This window comes from Pseudopipra pipra, chromosome 12 (genome assembly GCF_036250125.1).
Source record: "Pseudopipra pipra isolate bDixPip1 chromosome 12, bDixPip1.hap1, whole genome shotgun sequence".
In the NCBI taxonomy this organism is placed as follows: Eukaryota; Metazoa; Chordata; class Aves; order Passeriformes; family Pipridae; genus Pseudopipra; species Pseudopipra pipra.
The window spans coordinates 17,617,602-17,637,059 of NC_087560.1; the positions used below are offsets into that span (position 1 = coordinate 17,617,602).

General features: G+C 46.4%; 1 protein-coding gene across 4 annotated transcripts in view; it reads right to left on the reverse strand.

The window, feature by feature from the left end:
• The window catches only part of IGF1R (insulin like growth factor 1 receptor), a 175,142-nt gene extending 164,956 nt beyond the window's left edge, over positions 1-10,186 (reverse strand). For 3 of the 4 annotated variants that reach the window (XM_064669132.1, XM_064669131.1, XM_064669133.1), the window contains exon 1: positions 8,488-9,001. In XM_064669132.1, coding sequence (XP_064525202.1) covers positions 8,488-8,581 — 94 coding nt within the window. In that variant the 5' untranslated portion in view covers positions 8,582-9,001. Of the gene's footprint in view, positions 1-8,487 lie in introns of all 4 variants that reach the window. The other variant, XM_064669130.1, reaches the window with a different exon arrangement.
• Between the last annotated feature and the right edge of the window lie 9,272 nt (positions 10,187-19,458).

Here is a 19,458-nt window from a genome sequence, read left to right on the forward strand (position 1 = left end):
TGCCAGTTCCCCACTCCTGCCCGAGCAATTTTAAGCCTTTCAAGGTACAGACAACTCACACCCAGAGTCACTCCAGGATATGTGAGAGGAGCAGCAGGGAAGTAAAAAGAAGGTCAAAATGTGGAGACAACCCTAAACTGAAGCCAAAACAAATAAGGAAACCACTCCAGTGTGATCCAGGGATAAAGCTCTTCCCAAGCCCAAGCCAATTCTCTGCAGAAGGTTGGTTACAGGCAGTTTCCAGAAGCAGCTGTCACCAGACCTTTCTCCAAAAGACTGTATCCCTTTGATTAAGACTTAAGATGTGAACTATTCATCTCCATAAGATGACCTTCCACTTCCAGAAAAACTTGTGATCATTTTTATAACTGCTCTATCACACGTCATTATGGGGGTTTTTCCTACCCCATAAACTCCTTTGGGAGTTGCTTCTCAAATATAATGAGCTGCCGGTCTACGAAATCGGGGAAAACCAGCACTATGTCAATTTGTTTTTTGGGAAGCTGTTTCTTCATCCAAGAGATCTGGAATTCTCTTTCAATAACCCTCTCCAAACACAACAGTTGAGCTCTTGTGAAGCTTTCCCATTCACACACATCCCAGGAAGGCTTCTCGGGCTGAGCACCAGGATCCATGAGCACATCAGACACAGGGTCCCACTAAGCACAAACCTCCCCTCACCTTGCTAAAACACCCCTTACAAACGCTCAGCAATGCCAACAGAAAAGAGAAAATAAAACAGTGGTGCCACCCTAACCTTACCAACACACAGCTACCAGCAGCCCCTGCTGTGCTTACAGAAATTTTTTCACATAAATACTGCCCCTGTTTCAACAGAAATGTGTCTGTAACTAGAAACAAAGGCTGCACCTTGGTCCTCCCTGCTTTGTCTCATCTGTCTTACATAAGAACTGCCACTACACCACAGCTTGAAGATAATGATGCTCTCGTACTTGAGGATCACACACTCAGCTGCAGCTACCTACTGTACTCCAGTAGTAACAAATGGGAGAGATACTTCAAAGAGCACATTATCCCAGCTCTAATTTATGCATGCTCCCTCTTACCATCAAGCCATTTATTTTAAACCTGTCAGATATACTTGTAACGTAGCATAATGAATAATTTAAAAAGTAATCTGTATAAACCAAGTTTATAAACTTAACAGCAGGTACAGTACCTTTCATTCAAGCAGACTGCTCTCTGATAAAGTACAAGAGATCTTTGACTACTTCAGCATGTATTCATTTCATGCATTCTGAACTTCAAAAAATTCTTTCCTGCCTCCAATCAAACCCTCCACTATTTGAACAGTATTGTGTAAGTAGCTCACTTAAATGAGTAGTGTAATAATTTGCAAACTGCTCATACTGAAGGAAAAAAAAAATACAAAGCTGCTGGAAACACTCAGAGAAAATGACCCATCACCAACTTAACGGCAGGGGAAACCCACTCGCCTCTGTCATTAAAACCCTGTTAATATTTCCTGCATCTGCCTGATGCTGTCACATCCTGACACTGCTCCCTCCGCAGGGAAAAGGGATATTCGGCAAAGAACTCCCAAAAAAAGCCCACCTGTCAAGAGAAAGTGTTCTGATCAGTTGATGCTCACACTTCCAAGTAAACAGAGCTATCTTTACAGCAGGTAATGGCACCAATAAGGGCTGTGCAGATAACACTGCCGGTCACAGCCACTGCAGCAACATGTGCCTGGCTCCAGCAAACAAACCACGGCAAACAAACCCCCCCCCCCGGCCACTGGACCTGCCCAAAACACACCTTCACAAACTCAGGGGTCACAAAAGCAGGACGCACCCCCCTAATTTATAAACTATGACAGCAAAGCACATCCATGTGCAGTTCACCTGTTTCCTGCTCTAAAAGGTTTATTTGTACAATGTAGGCTTTTTTTTAAGTCAACAGCACAGCATAAACCACAACCTGGCACTTCAGTGTCCATCCTAACGGGAATTACTGCTCCAAGTTATCACTAAAATAACTTTGTGCTGCTACAAAACACTTGCTGTTCTATAAAATTACTTCCCAGTGGATTGGTTCCTCTAGAGGAATAATCTCAGTACTTTACTGGGGTGTGAGGTCCCTTCTCCCTGGGCAGGTCAAAGGCAACAGTCTCCCCAAAAAACTTCCCGGGGAGTCACTGAAACACAGACATTCTTCTTTCTGCTCGTACCATCAAGTTTACCAACAAAGAAACAGAGTAATTGGAAATGTACAGGTCTGGATAGTCCAAAATTAATAAATAAATAAAATTATGTTACATTAAAGCTTACAAGCCATATGCAAATCAACCCGTAAATAAACAACAATTTTGCTTTTCAGCACATTTTAAACAATCTTGTGCCACAACAGCAACTTCTGGAGGATATCAACACTGAGCAAGTTAATTGGCGTCTCAAAAGATGTCCTAAGGGAACTGCTCATATTTAGCATTTGCAAAGGTTAGAAAGCAAAACTTGCAGTAATAAAGGCAAGTTAAACCCTCACAACACATCACTGTGCCCACCCCGGGTGTGCCAGAATGCATCTCCTTAATTAATCAATAAGTCAAACTATTATCAAACTTAGTGAGAAAAACCAACGAGTCCTGCCAGCAGGAGCCAGAGCCTGTTTTGGAGTTGAGGACTCAGTTCAGCTCTGTTTGCAGAGCACAGGAACATATGAATGAACACTGAGTGCTGCTAATCGTTAGCCGGTCCTCAAACTTTCTCTCAGACAGTTTTGGACACAAAAAAAGACAAATATAGTACTCCAGAAATCAGTCCAGATTGTACCTGTCATGACTTGGCTAAGAGGGAAAAAAAAGCAGCCCAAAAAAACCACACACAAGACAGGCTGGCTAACAACCACCAATGTGTCTTCATCAACTGCTGTTTGTTGAGTTCTGCTTTTGTACAATGAAAAAAAAAAAAAAAGCAAAACTATTCTTTTTAAAGTGGCTTTCATAAATCATAAAAACTAATCCAACTAACCTACACAAAGAACCTGTCTATACAATTTACAGTGATAGAAAAATTATACATGTCAAATAGATCAAAATACTAAAACAGTATTTCTACCTTTCAAACACATCACTGCATTCCAGAAGTCTTTCTGCACACAAACCCTTAAAAGCAGCACGTTCCATTACCACCAAAGCCCAGAAACCTTAAAAGCTCAGCTTTGTCACAAAGATCCGAAATAAACTGAAACTACAAATCTGCAACAAGTTTAATTATGAGACTCTCGAGACAATTACTCAAACTGCAGCTTTTTTTATAAATTCAGCATCGGCAATAGTTTCCAATAATGAGCTGGAGTTTACCCATTCCTGTGTGCACACTCACACGTAAATAAAAAACAGCTGCTACTTGATAACATCCAAAAGCATTTCCAAATGTGAAAGCTTTACACTGAAATCCCGGTAAGAATGTATTTAATTTCATAAACCAAAGCTTCCAGAACTTTTCCAGCAAGTTGCCATTGCTTCTCAGTCATCAGCTCTTCAAGTGCAATAATGCTCACGAAGTTTATTAATTTAACTGTAGGTAATTCAGATAAATACACTAACTTCTTAAAAACAATTTAATTCAGTACGTTTTGTTAAGTTATGAACTTTAGAGCCATTACAGATGATGAGCCAGATAAGTTGTTTGCTGTGTGGGATCATAAAGTTAACATCCAGTGTGAGAAAAACAGGTTTCCTGCATATATTATTGCCTCTCTCTCTCTCTCTCAAAGTTCGGGACTATAAACAAACTTCTCTACAATGAAGTTTGTGGTAGCTCACAATTCACACAGATGGAAAATACACACAATATAATTAATCATTTAACAAAACTGCCTCTTCCGCTCTCACTGAGATAATAGTTCCAGTGATCACTGGTAAAATCTACCTCAGAGTAAAAAGAAAACAAAAATTACTGGGGAAGAGAAGAAGCATTAGTTAAACATGAACTGAAATTGTCCTTTCGAGCTAATAGTTTCAACCCTGAAATGTATTTTAATTTGAAATGTTAGATGCTTAAAGAAAATTCTGCTCCAAGATTTCCTTAGTAAATGCCAGCTTAGCAGAAAATTCAACAGGATTTGAAACAACTTTTCCTGTGGTAACACATACTGACAGAAATTAATTATTTACCGATGAAGACAGATTCAAAAATCATCACATGGATGCTCTGTAACACTAGATTTTGTGTGTGTATTTCAAGATGAAAACAACTTCAGCACTGGAGTTGTGCTTTAGCTATACTTTAGAATCAGCTTGAAGGAACAACAGGTCAGGGAAAAGCTGACACAAAAAAATTAACACAGCAGTTGATCAAGTCTGAGCAATTTCCCCATTAAACCAAATAAATCGTGTCTTCTGTTGTATCTGAAGTTAAACTAACTGATCTGTCTTCTTGCTCTCTGCAGCCCCCTCCTCACTTCTCACAACATACTTAAGAACTAAGTTAAGTTTCCTTCACTTTACACAAAAAAATAACAGCGTTCCTCTCTTAATTGTTGGTTCAACACTGAAACGTCGAACACACCTTCTTTCCACACCCATCTCTCTGCTTCCTCACGTTCTCAACACATTTTGCCTGATATTAGCTAAGTCACTACCATTTCCTAACCCTCTCTGTTTCTGAGTCACACAGCCCTTTGCTCCAGTTCTGGTATGGAAACGCTCCTGAAGTCCAATCTAACAGAATCAAAAAAAAAGTCCAAGTACTGCCTGGCTCCCTCTCCTTCCCCCAGGACACCATCACTCCCTGAACACTCCCCTCCTCTCCTCGTTCTGGTGAGCCCTGACTGACACCAATTCCTTGCCTGCTCTGGCATTTTCTATTCACAACCTCAACTGCAGGCGGAATTATCCAACTCCCAGCTAACAACATTCCCTAACCACCAGGCGCGCAGGAAAACGCTGAGGCAAAGGCGAGGTGTGTGTAACGCCGACACTCAGCAGGTCAGGAGGGCTTTACTAAGCAACCTGGGAGAGAGATTAAGCATCAGCATGAGCCGCTGTTTATTAACAGCAGGAACACAACACAGCCTGGACAGACGAACAAGGCGCTCACGTGAACAGACTCATCAAGATACCCATCAGTCTGAAGTACTATCAGACCTAAATCCAGTATTTTTGTTCGAAGTGCTTAACCCATTTCCTCCTAAACGTTCTCTCTGTAAACAGACAAACGGGTGAAAATCAAAACCCCATCATGATCAAGGTAGAAATGGAAAAAACCACCGTGTTTACACCTCATCTTAAACCCACCCCCAGGATCAAACAGCCTCCAACAGTTGTAGCTTTACACATCAAATGCACGGGTACTCCAGCACATGCTCTGTCTTAATGAAAGGTCTTCTCATTTCCCTTTTTGCGCTGTTCTAACACAATCTCGGGGAATTCTCAGCATTTTTAATGCCTTTTTCTGAGTCAGAAGCCCTCCACTGAAGCTACCTGCATTTTAAAGAGGTTTCTGTCACATAACCACGAACATATTTTATATAATTGAGCATTAAAGGGATGGGTCTCTCCCCTCCAGTTGTAACTCCTTTGTATTCCTATTTAGGAATGCCTTGCTTGTTTGACCGAAAATGGAAGTGCCTTTTAGCTATGACACAGTATATATGAAAAACAAATAAAAATTAAGATTAATCTTCCTTCCACTATTGTGGGGAGAGAGAAGAATATGAAGAGATGCAAAACATCTGCTCTGGAGATCATTTTTCCCCCTAACAGCAAAATTCTTTCAGCAATAACTCGTGAAAACAAAGGCTATTAAACTGTAAACTACAAAGACAATCGATTAGAGGCAGTATTCAGCTAAGACAAGTTTTTCAGCATATCTTCCCAGATTTAAATGCCTAGAACTTCTTCAGAAGGAGATATTTCATTTGGGATGTTCATTTTAGTTGTGGCAACTGCAAACACTTGAGAACCTCAAATCCCAACATACTATTCCTGCATTACTTCATGGTCAGAGCTGAGTGAGCATTTTTATTTGAAGATACTCAGTACTAGGTAAGACAAGAAAAACAATTCTAAGCAGTTTGAGGCCACACCAGATCTCCTCCTCCTCCTCCTCTCCTGTACTGTTTCTCCACACTACTCAATCCTTTGTAAACCCTCCCCTGAAGTAGGGCACTGGGGGTTTGTTTTTAAACTTAGAGATTAATCTTCCTCTTGAAAACAGTTCTAGTCAAAAAGTTCAACTCGTGGAAGTCAGACTGCAGCTCTGCAGCCCTTGCTGGCCCTGCCATTACAACCCAAAAGCCTCAACTGGGCCTTAATTTGCAAGGAGTTAACAGGCATTCACTGCCCAATGAAACACAATATTACTCAACATGCATTACAGACTCCATCTATGTGCTGCTTGCTCACTTTTTTTTTTTGTACTGAGCCTCACTGTCAGTGCATCCAGAGAACTTCCCTTTCTCTTCCATCTGAAACTACTACTTTTAGAAAAGCCTTTCTGCCTCCTAAATTCTTTACATTTAAAATGGAGAACATTGATCTCTCTGTTCCTTCCCTCCGACAACGCGCAGCAAAACAACAGCTCCAGGAGTATGCTGGAAAACGCACAGCAGAAGAAATTAAAGCATCAGGATGCAGTAAAGGAACATCCCTGCTCCTGCAGACGCTGAAGGAGAGGGAGCAGTGTTTAAAATGGTTGGGCTCCAAGGCACATTTACCATCTCCCCGTCCACGGAGATACTCCGGGAAACGAGGGAAGGCTAATTTCATGCAAGAAATCCTCAATTCAGCGTGAGCCCGTCATACCAGAAGAAAACCTATCAGCCCCGGGATTAATCCGGCGATGATTGCGGTGTAATCAATGGCAGCGCAGCCATCCCTGCCCCCTCGGTTCCCCCTGCGCCCGAGAGGGGCGGGCACTGCAACACAATCACAGGTTGGAAACGCACAAAAACAAAGTCGGGGCTTTTGCAACTCCCGGGCGAGGCAGCGGCCGCGGCGATGGGCTGAGGATCCGCGGCAGGAGGAATCCCGGTCCCCGCGGGCGCGGCCCCGCCACGGGGATCCACGTTTGCCCGGGAAGAGCCTCGCACACGCCGCTCAGCGCTGGGTGCAACGCGGCCGCTTAAAAAAAGAAAAAATACATCGCCTTTGAGATTACAGCCATCAAACCTTTCTGTTTGTGCACAAACGTAAAGGGTCAATGTGCAAAATAATTACAAAAAAAAAAAAAAATTTAAAAAACGAACGGCAGCCCGCGACCTTTAGATTGCGGGATGCCGCCGTAATTCCGCACCCCGCGCACCGCCAGCGAAACCCGTCCTCGGCGGCAAAGCGGCAATAAAAAGGCAAGGCGCTTATTTCCAGGAATTCCTCACTCACTACGGCAGGTTACTGCAAACAGCCTCTAAATATTGACAGAGATCAAGCTCCTTCCATGCGGGGAGAGCAAGCAGAGTCCTTTCCCAGCCTGCAAGTGTTTACTACGCAGCTCGCAGCCCTGGCTGCGGTGTCTGAGCGCTGCCCCCGGGGCTCGGGGGGGGACACAAAGGAGGGGCGCGGGCCGGGGGCTGCGGCTGTGCCCGTGTGTACAACCAGCCAGCCGCCCCCGGGGAAGGAAGGAAGGGATGGCAGGGAAGGGAAGGGATGGCGGGGAGACGCGCAGCCCCGGGTTGTTAAACGTGCTCGAGGAGCAGACGCGTAACAGGAGGAAAACACGCAGAGCCCCCGCGGGCAGGGGCGAGACCCGCTCGGCGCCGCGGCGGGAAACGCAGCGAGCCCCGGGAGCCCCTCACACGCACCCACAGACACACAGGGGGTCCCTCACACACCCCTCTCCATGGAGGGGGAGCCCCTCACACACACACCCCCCTCCATGGAGGGGGAGCCCCTCACACACACACCCCCCTCCATGGAGGGGGAGCCCCTCACACACACAACCCCCTCCATGGAGGGGGAGCCCCTCACACACACACCCCCCTCCATGGAGGGGGAGCCCCTCACACACACACCCCCCTCCATGGAGGGGGAGCCCCTCACACACACACACCCCTCCATGGAGGGGGAGCCCCTCTCACACAACCACAGATACACAGGGAGACCCTTACACACACGCAGAGGCAGCTCCTCAGACAGGGAACCCCCTCACCAGCCCCTTCACACGCACACACACCAAACGCAGGGAGCCCCTCACGCATCCACACACACAGCGGAAGCGCCCCCCTCACCAGCCCCCTCACACACATTCACACAGGGACACACAACGCACACACTCTCACACAGCCTACCCCTCTCATTCACACAGAGACACCCCCCCCAAACACACACACACACACACAGAGTGAGCCCTTCACACACCTATAAGGACCCCCCCCACACTCACACACACACTCACACAGGGACCCCCCTCACCGACCCCCTCATAACCCCCCAAACACGCACAGGCAGCCGACGCCCTCGGCCCCCTCCCAAACAACCCCTCACTCGGGGGTCCCTCGCCCCCCCCCGGCACGCATCGTACTCACTTTCTCCATTTGTTGGCCACAGACAAAGTGCGCCGAAGACGAGCAGGAACCCCCAGACGACGGCGAGGGACGCTCCTCCAGCGCCAGACTTCATTCCTCTTTCTTTAATTGGACAAAATCCCCCTTTCCGAAAACAAAACAAAAAAAAGTCCAGAAATTGTTCGCTTTCTTTCCTCTCCCCGTCCTCTAAAAATAACGAGCGGCGGAGGAGAAGCGGGGCAGGGTAAATAAATCCACGTTGCCTCAAGAAATGAAAAAAAAAAAAACAACAACAAGAAAAAAAAAAACAAGACCCTTCGGAGAGCGGCGAACCGGAGGGTTGTTGAGGTCCCTGGGTGTTGATCTTCCGGAGCAACCACACCAAAAATACACAAGATATTCACGATGTATTAACGGCAACAACAACAAGGCATGGAAGCCCCGGGGCGACGCTGTCTCCGGGGCGGCGGGGCGGGCTCGGGGCGGCGGGCGGGGGACGCCGCCGTCTCCCCTCAGCGCTGGCTGCGGTGGTACATCGTGCACAGGAGCCGCAAACACGAGGCGCATCGGGGCTGGCAGTCGGCATCTTCAACCTCCATTTTCAAACACCGCACACACGCACATATACACACACACACAGAGACACAAAAACTGGGAGGGCCGCGGAGGGAGGGGAAGGGGGGGGGGCGCGACCCAGACAATCCTATTACAAAACAACAACAGCTCCGCCGTCCCCCCGCGCGGGGACGGGGCTGCCCCGGCGGGATCCCCGCGGCTCCGCTCCCCGCTCGGCCGGGGAGGGTGGGGGGGACACCCCACGCACAACCACCACCCACAACAACACCGCCGCCACCACCACGAGTCCGGCTGCCTGCAGAGGCTCGAAACGCAGGATTTGGGTCGAAAATGAATTAAAAAGGCTTCCCCCCTACTCCTCCTCTTCCTCTCCTCGGCGCGGCTGCCACAGGCTCCTTCTCCAAAAAAAAAAAAAAAAATGAAAAAGAAAAAAAAAAAGCCGAATCCAGGACACACACACAAAGCAGCGGCGGCGGCAGCAGCAGCGGGGCGAGCGGAGCGCTCAGCACCCCGCCTCCTCCCCCCGCAGCTCTCCTCCTCGCATCCCTCCGAGCCGCCTTCCCATCGCGGCGGGGGCGGGGGGGAGGACGACGAACGACGACGACAACAACAACAACAACAACAAAAACCACCCAGTGAATTTGTAAATCCTTTTCCTTTTTTTTTTTTTTCCTCCCCCCCCTTTTTTTTTTTTTTTTTCCTCCCTTTCCTCTTTTCCCTCCTCCTCTGGGTGCGCGCGCGCTGCAAACCTTCCCCCGGCGCTGCCCAGCCCAAGGCAGGGGGAGGGGGATCCGGGAGAGGTGTGCGTGTGTGCGAGTGTGTGAGCCGGGGGGGGCGAGCAAGGCGATCCGGTTTGCTGAAGGTCAAAGCCCAGGAGCTTGTTGCGAAGGGTCTGTAATTCCTCCGGGGAGGGAACGGGGTGGGGAGGGGAGGGGGGGGGGAAGGGTCTGCTGCTCCTCCCAATTAATTCGCCGCTCGCTTGCGGCAGGGTTCGCAGCGCTCTGCTGCCGCGTCTGCCCCCCCCTTATCCTCCTCCTCCTCCTCCGCGCTGGCTCCCTGTGCACGACGGAGAGTGAGCGCTGGTAAACAAGAGCCCGGCGTCGCTCCGCCGCCGCTTCCCCGCTCTGCGGCCGCGCGGGGACGGGGCTCGCTCCCGCCCTCCCCTTCCCTCCTTTCCCTCCCTTCCCTCTCCTTCCCTTCCCTCCCCTCCCGCGCGCGCTCCCGTGTCCCCCCCCCGGGCTCCCCTCGCCCAGGCGGCGGCGGCGGCGGCGGCGCGCGCGGAGGCGGCGGCGGCGCGAGCGGGCGCCAGGGAAAACCCGGAGCGGAGCGAGCCCGGAGCGGAGCGGGACGGGAGGATGCTGCGCCCAGGGATGCTGAGGGACCGCCGCCGTCCCTGCCCCGGCCTTCCCTAAGGGGGAAACGGGGCAAGGAGCCCCTGATGGCTGCAGCGAGCATCCTGCGGGGCGCCAGGAGAGCCCACGAGCGACCCCCGCCAGTGGAAGTGCCGCTGTGTTGCCCATACATAATAAATAAAAAAATAAATAAATAGCATATAAAAAGGCAAGGACGGAGTTAGGAGGAAGGCAAACCCCATAGCTGCGATTTTTACATGGTTGTGTTCGTTCATTTATGGCATTTAATGGTTGCACACTGAGAGCAGGCCAAGGGCAGCACTGCTCCCAGGGAGGCAGGGCAGGAGCGTGGGATGGGGATGCCAAGGCTTGGCTCACCAGAGGGCACAAACCACAGCAGAACATGTCCCCATCCATACTCACCACCTTCCCCTTCCACACTCACCACCTTCCTCTTCCACACTCACCGTCCCCACCCAACACCCCAGCACTGTGAGCTCCTCGCAGGTTTCTCCGCTCGTATCCCTCGATGGCGTTGGACGCCCAGGCCCCAAAAGGGGGGAGACGGGATTAGTTGAGGCAGAAGAGGTTTGGGCTTTCAGGGATGGGAAAACGTGGGCCGTGTTCCCGCTGTTTCGCCGGAGCTCGTAGTAGCCAGGCTGCTCGGCATATGGGTGTCCTGAGTAATCACTGATTTGTTGCAATACTTTGGCATGGGGAGATAGCAATTTGATGCTTAAGTATAAGAAAGCAGACATCTGTGAACATTAGCTATACTCTAGGGTTCGGGTTTGTTTTTTTTTTAAAAAAAAGCTACATTAAGAAATTTGCAAATGTCACATTATTAATGCAAATGTCAAAATTACGTTTTTTACATTTAAACCTAAATTCTCCTTGAACATCTTGTATTACAATAGCCTTCTGTTATGTTACCACATCATTCCCCCAACCGTATAGATGTTTTTCTTCTTGTGGTTTCTCCATCCATTCTTACACCATTTTCTGTGTCAGAACGGTTCAGTTATCTGAGTTACACATTAGCTCTTTTACCCCTCAGGAAAGGTGAAAAGGTTCTATTCTGCATTACAGAAGTTGAGGGGAAGATCATCACTGAGCACAAGGGGGGCAGAATTGCCACATGTGCACACATATGCAGGACTGTGTCAGTAATTCAGTAATAATAACTCGGAGCACGAGGCTGTGCCCATTTGGGTGGTATCACAATCCTCTCAGGATTCTGTGCAGGAAAATCGGGTATTTACACATGAAACAATCCTGGACTGCCACGTGTGTGTCTACCATAGACAGACTTTCAAGTCCTCAAATTGAACCAGAAATATCTTCATGTCCCATAAATTTTTACTGTTTAAATTGTTGCTGGGTACAGCTGTGCCGGGTGCTGAGCAGTACAAGTGTCCTTTCTGTCCGTGTTGTAGCATTGATGCAGCATAAATTATAATGTGTTATTTACTAATTAATGTATTGTTGTGTAAAGGCAGAGCTGAAGTGGGAGCTGCGTGTCTATGGTGTCATATTCTGCTGTCATAAAGAAGTTCTATTATTGTAAAATAGCCTTTCTTTCATTACTTTGTCGAATGGGGTAAGTCATGGACAAGCACGTTGTGCTGGATGATGCAGAAGCAGAGAACAAAAAGATGTGCTGTGCCCCCAGAGAGCTTCCAATCTCATGTAAACACAGTCCTATAGGTGTCATAACGTAGTTTGTTTCTGGAATCTGTCAGATTATTTTAAAAAGTTTTTTGAAAACATAGTGTTGAACCGGAGGTGTTTGCTGTGCTCTCCATCCTCCTGAGCTGCTGATGCAAAAGTCATCATTTGGAATTGTCTGGCTGGATTCTTCCAGGATGTCTTTACCTTTTATGCTGTGGAGGTACACGAGGGGAATCCCTCTTTGTGTGAATGCTGACACACCCATAGCTCTGCTCTCTTAACCTCTTAGGAGAAGACGTGTGCCCAGTGTTCAGCATTCCTTACCCTTTCCCGTGTTGGGCAGCTCCCAGTGCCAGCCATGCACATGCACGTGCTCAGCTTCAGTGGCACTTTTAATCACATTTGGCTCCTGCATGTTGATGTCTTTCTGCAAGAGTGTTCCCGTTATTTTCAGTGGAAATATTTAAGTCAGGATTTTTCAACATGTACAGCCACACCACGGCCATATATTTGACCATGGAAACCTCAAGCACGCTGTACTACACGTACCATGTGCAAAATTAACGAGTTGTAATTTGGACAAATTAAAGTTAATTTTCATGGTGACATGCAAAGATGCTTCATGATGAAATATGTTTCCTTGTCAACACTGTTTGCCTCTGCTTTTATCTGTAGACCTGTGCAAAGGAGGTTGATATAAGTGCTGAGAAGTTTTGCTTATTGGGAACCCAGATCTGGCATCCTGTGGCTGAACACCTCGCAGATCCTTACAGCAGCTTGAATAGCTTTGGCTTTTCTTTGGACAAAAAAGTGTTTACAAATATTTTGCTGGAACTTCATCACAAGGAAGTAAAACTGACTAGATACAAAAACACCCAGCCCAAAACAAAAACATTGTGGCCAATGGATTAAATGAGGTGGCCAAAATGCAAAATTCCTGTAGATTGTAGTCTCCCCAAGTCCATCTGAACATATCAAAGATGTGTTAGGAGAAGGTTTCCCAAGTTGTTGCCATTTGCAATCTTGTATGAGATTTGGGAAAACTGTCTCTTCATTTTTTCTAACTTGTTTATTTTATCAGGTCATTCTTCCACCAACTTCGACCTCATTTCCACTTCTTTTACCTGCTGCAACTTGTGCAGTGGCTCAGCTATAAACTGTAGCAGTTTGTGTTTTGTTATTGCCCAGCAACCCACTGAGGTCCTGATCCTTAGCAAAGCCTCCCACGTGAGATAATAATAATAAATAAAACTTTTTAAAAATAAGGTGTGTACTGTTCACTGCCTGTTGTGTGTGTAGATTCGTGCAAAGTCGTCTTCTGCTTTCTTTTTCCACAGGAAGCCTGAAATATAGATGTCATTAAGAAATCATTTTGTCATGACTTGATCTTCCCTGGTGGTAGGAAATGGCTTTTCCTCTCCGTCCTGTTGGTTCTGCAATCATCCCTCCTCTCTGTTTGCGCTGGGCTTTGAGCCTCCCCTTTGTCCACTGCTGGTTTATGGTCCTTGAGACAGACAGATGGACAGAAGGAAACACACAACCACACACAGCCCCACATTGCTCTCTCCAGAGTGTGATGCCGAATGCCACCGGCATACCTGTGTCCTGTTCAAAACGCCGCTGAAGTGGAAAACTCGGGCAGTGTGGCAGTGGGGATGAAACAACGCGGTTAAAACAGCCACTGACCCCGGTCTCTCAAAACATGGATCTGCCCAAGGCAAATATCCTCATACTCAGCCATACTTTAATTTTAACAGCGGCCTCACCGCTGCTTTCTGGGGCCACCACTGGGGAGAGAGAGGCCTCGCTGGTTTCCCTGCCTCGGTGCTCATGCTCCATATAGGCTTGACTAGACTTTATTTTGGCTTCTGCAGCACGTTCAGGGCAGCCTGACCTCTTTACCAGACGCTCGCTTGTCGTAACCTTTAAGCATCTGAACATTTTGTATTATCAGCGTAGGGGAGTAGTTGAAATTTATTCTCCTGCCTTCTCCAGCCGTGTCAGCTCCCCGGGACGAAGGTCAGCTGTCACGGAGCGGTGCCCGTGTCTGCTCGAGGTGCTGCTCCTTGGAAGGTCTTTGCAGCTCCTCGAGTGTCCTTTGCAATGGCCCAGGAGCTGAGAGCACCCACCAGAACCACCTCCTCTGCTCCAGGGGCTCCTGGTGCTGCCAGCTCACCTTGCCCAGGCTCTGCTGCAGGCTGAACGTTTCTGTAGCAGGGAGGTGTGGATTTGTAAGTGTTCCAGGTAGGAATTATGCCTGGGTGAGTGATACATCTTTTACACAGCTTGGGTGAGCGGGATTTGTAGACAGAAATCCTTGGACACCACTCCTTTCCTTCCCCCCCCCCCCCAAATCTCCACTTATAAACTGCATTTTACAGGCTCATAACAAGCCAGGCAATGTCAGGCAAAATGTGGGTTGCCCCTTTTTACCACATTTTCCATTTTTTTGCCAGTTTTTGCTCTGCATTGTCGAATCCTGTACCAATGACCTTCACAGGCTCCCGACTGCAGGATAACGCTCGGTCTCCTCTTGGCAAGGGGACAGGAGCCCAGCACACTCTGGGATGGACACTGGGTGGGCAGGTTGACATTAACTCCTCTGTCTGTAGAGCCCCTCCAGCCTCCAGCCACCTTCCCTTTCCCAGATCTGCAGGATTTGGGTGGAAGCAACCATCTCACCATAACAGCAAGAGGGCTGAGCAGAATCCTGCAGCTGCAGGAGAACAACCTCTGAAGAAAAATGGAAGGAAAAAAACCAATTGGACACATTTGATGTGGGAAAAACTTAAATACCAGACTGCTAATCACATGGACCCAAATGAAGGACATTTCTGTGGCTCTGGGTGATTTCTATTTCTCTTGGCCCCAATATTACTGCAAACATTAGCTCAAGATTGGTCCCTTCTGGAGCAAAGGAAAAGCAGAAGGCAGAAAGGGTATTGTTTATTACCTCTTTCCCATACACCTCCCTCCTTCAAACAAAGAATATGCAGTTACATGGATGATTTAAAGGCGGCAGCTGAGCAGGAATAACTATAAAATTCATGTTTTAATAACAACAACAATAATAAGCACACAACAGCATTTATAACCCTAGTTACAGGCCTGAGATATCATATCCATAGCAACTGCAGCAAGCGGTGAATGCCATATATTTAGAGTTCCCGTGCACCTGCCTAAAATAGCCACCGATAAATTATGCTGATGTTTGTGCCTTTTTGACAGCGTTTTTAAGGGGCTGCCGATGCACTTTGCAGCCACGCCGAGCCTTCGCGGCGCGGCACGGCAGCGGCAATACCCCTTCCCTGCCACACCTCGCGTTTGTCTCCTCTTTTGTGTGTGGATGCGAGAAATCAGTGATAAAAGGCACCTCGAAGGTGATGCGGTGGCAGGAGCGAGCGGTGGGCGCTGCCACTCGCTGCCGGTGCCTCTCGGCTCCCCGGCTGTCAGAACCTGCCTCCCGTTAATGGATTGAATTAATAAAGTGCTGCGGGTCGCTGGGGCTCTATCCTGCTCCTGCTGCAGACACCGGCGATGGGATCACGCTGCATATCAATGGCCTGTGCCTAAATAGTTTACCAGGAGTTAATGAGTGGCTGGGAGGTGTTGGAATACACGGCCGGTCGTGTATTGGAGGTTGTTAGAGAGCCCAACAGGTCAATCGCGTGCTTGTAACCGTGGTTTATAAGCATCTACCAGACCATCTGTTGATGTGCTTATTACATTCTATAGCACAAACTCCTGATGTCTGCAACGAGCTCATTACAGCTATTAATCTTGTATTATTAACCCTTTTAAAGCAACATCTATTTTAAGTTTAATATGTAATGTCACCAGCAAGAATTCCACCAGCCTAACTGGGGGAGGGATCAGATTTTTACCTCCACGAGGTGGGTAGAAAGGGTCTGTCCCTACTGTATCATATGACTTTTGGACTGAGCACTTTGGGTTTTCACTTGTTAAATAAACTTTGGACGTGCATGAATCCTGCAGAACATGGAGCAACCTGGTCTAGTGGAAGGTGTCCCTGCCCATGGGAAAGGGGTTGGGAGCTTTAAAATCCCTTTCAACCCAAACCATTCTAGGATTCTCTGAACCAGGCCCACCCAGGTGCCCTCTGGGATGAGGTGATGCTGACCCACAGCAGCGAGAGGGACGTGCTGTAATCGTATCAATACCTGGAGGAAACTTGCTGTATTTTCCAACTGATTAGCAACATCCATCTCCAGATCTCAAAATGTGTTTATAGGCAATTAAATGCCACAGTTCATTCGTAAGGAGAATAATTATCGCTGCTGTGAAGAAAGAAACACAAGTGCAGATTGATTCCGGTGACATAAAGCTCAGCCCTTTTACCTGCAGGAGAATTAAAAGGACCATGAATGCCTCTGGGTTTTTTGGGTTTGTGGGTATTTTTTAAACCTTGGGTATACAATCATTTATTTAAGACGATTTCAAAATAAACTTCTGGTTCCTCTCTGCATTTGGAGTTGACTCCAGATGGAGCTGAATATATGAAAATTAAGATTATTTGTTCTAATTTGGCAGAATGTATAAATGGAACCCAAAATAAAGTCAATAGGGGATTAAATAGGATAAAATTATGGAATTATAGACTGTAGGTATTCATTTATACCAAATCTTTGATAGAGTTCCATACAGAATAAAAGGACCTAAACATTACATGTGCACAATACATACAAGAATATATGTTTTCATTAATCCCCATTTCCATCAGTTCATTGACATGCTAGCATCAAAACTCCTACAAAACTAAGGAACTCCAAACTATCTCACATTTGCAAGAAGAAAGAAAAATGTTTATTCAAGAAGATTATGGAAAAGCACAACCTTAAAACTAATAAATTGGATCTCCAGCATAAAAAGCAAAAAAAAATGTTTCTGAAAATTTTTGAAGAAAAAAAAAACCTGGCTCCTTCTTGGTTGAAATAAGATTTTTTTGACTTCCTATAAAATTCAGGGTTGGGTGGGTATTTTTTTCAAAGGCATCAAATTATGGACAGGATCAAATTGGATTTTAGGGTAAATTAATGTACAACCCTGAATGGCTGTATGCCCATTTAAATGGTATTGAAAATGCTTTAAAGCAGTTGGAACATATTTCCAGGTGGTTTGGGAATGTGTAAATATTAGCACATTCTGAAGGTTGGTTTTAAAAGGCCCTTCATACTCGATAGGCCTTGACATCAATTTTCCCCTAATTTGCTCTGTGTGTGTGTGTGTGAATGTTCTGTATGACCACCACGGATTTTGAAATGGATGACTCATATGGGTTTAGTGGTAGAAGAAGGAATATTGGTCTGGAGATGGAGGACATGGAAAGAAGGTTGTTAATCATAAGCAGCTTGGAAAAGAAATTTTAAAACAGTCTTTCCAAATACAAGAAATTACAATATTCCTTTGAAAGACGGGTTTCCATCAACACTCATTGCCTTTAACCCATTCCTCTGCCCTTGCTCTTTATTCCACGTGTGAGTGTTCAGAGTGGGCACAATGCCCATGCCAAGAAGTGAATGTCTCCTTCTCCACACCTTCTCTGGGAAACTACTGCATTTAGACAAATACATCAGAGGTATAGAAGGCTCTTGGTTGGTGTATCAAGGAAATGAACTTGAGTCAGAAATACCAACTTCAAATATTTTAAAACTTTAGGACAAACCATGATACAGGATGTGGATCTAAAACTTGTTTTTTTTACAATTTTAAGAGAATTAAAGCTGTCTTTTCTTTCTTTTTCTTTATTTAATGCAGAGGGTCCAGGATTATTTCTTGTATTGCACTATTAACTTTCTCTTCCTGTGCTTCCACTACCTACAAACCACTTGCCAAGAACACATGTGCTTTGTGAGGAGACTGGTTCCATAATAGAGCAATTACTCAAAAAACGGACTTTGAATCTCAGTTGTTTAAATCCCAGTTACCAGCCAATTATAACCCCAACAGAGACAAACTGGCTCCTTTACATAATGCTTTTGTTAACTCCTCTGTATTCAGCCACGTGGATACATTCAGGCTACTGCTTTTTTTTCTGGATGGACTCCTCCAGCCTGTCTGGACTTTTATTCTGCCCCTGGAGACAGTCACAGCTAAAACTCCGTCCAAATTGGGAAGACGCAGCGTAGCAGCTCTTGAGACCAGCCATCAAATAGCCTGTACAAATATAATAAACCCTCCTTAGTGACTTAGGACTGCTATTCCTGCAAGTTCACAAACATCTGGGGTAATTAAAATATTTATCCAAATTTTTTGGACAAACCAATCAAAGAATTCCCCCCCCCCCCCCCCATGTCTCTCCCAGTCACACCCTCCCCATTTTCTTCTCTCACAGCATTTCTGGAACTGGTATCCATGCAAATGAACTGGGGGAACAGTGGCAATGTGTCCCTCAGCATCGTGTGAGCTCCTGGGCTTGTTTTGTGCGAGAGAGTTGTCATTGGCCTGGAAGTTCCCAGAGTGAATTTATTGGTCTTCTGACGTTCCTGGCGCCAGGTCCACATTCCCATAAAACAAGCCAGGAGAAACTTTGGAAACAGAACCTTTATAGTATCCACATATTGGGCCATATTCAACTCCAAAGTCAGCAGGTGCAACTCCCATTGATTTCAGTGGGAATTCTGTCTGCTTGGGCTGGAGCTGAACTTGGTCCATAGTGTCTGGCATCCTTCCCAAAAACTCTCTTCACTGAATGCTGGGAATGAACCAAAGCTTAATACACTTCTCTGCTGTCCCTAGGAAAGGAATCAGTCTGTCTTTTCAACAGATTGTAGGGAAAAAATACCTGCTAGTCTTGCAGAGCTTCTTTTGCCATTGTACCCCAGTGTGAATATCTGAAATGTTCTCATGAACTCACACGTCCCTTTGTTTAAAGATTGTTTGTCCAAGATATCCTTTTTTTCTTTTTTTTTTTCTTGAGGCTTAAAAGGAAAAATTCACTTAGTCTTTTTTTTTTTTTTTCACGGCACAGTATTTCTTATGCAGTGATTTTTAAACATCACTGAAAAAAAACTTCTAATGCAAATAATTTAAGAAAGACTCTCTCCTGAAAAGGAACGTGGTTTTGTCTGAAGAACTGTTCTTTCTGCTAAGTCATCTTACAGAGGAGAATTGCATCAGAGAGTATTTTATTTAAATCCCTGAGAGGGGAAGGAAAACTCTCAGGTGCATTTTTAAGACCCTCACGTTTCAGGATGTGTCGCTGAAACTCAACATATGCTTAAGTGCATTCTTAAATAAGACCCTTCAAATGAGGTCTTACATAACTGTATCTTCATACCAGAGGATTTGCATTCTGTAATATTTGCTACAGCAAGTGTAGAAAAATTAAAATAGCATTATAATCTCCAGGCAAAATTATGTGTGGGTTAAGGCA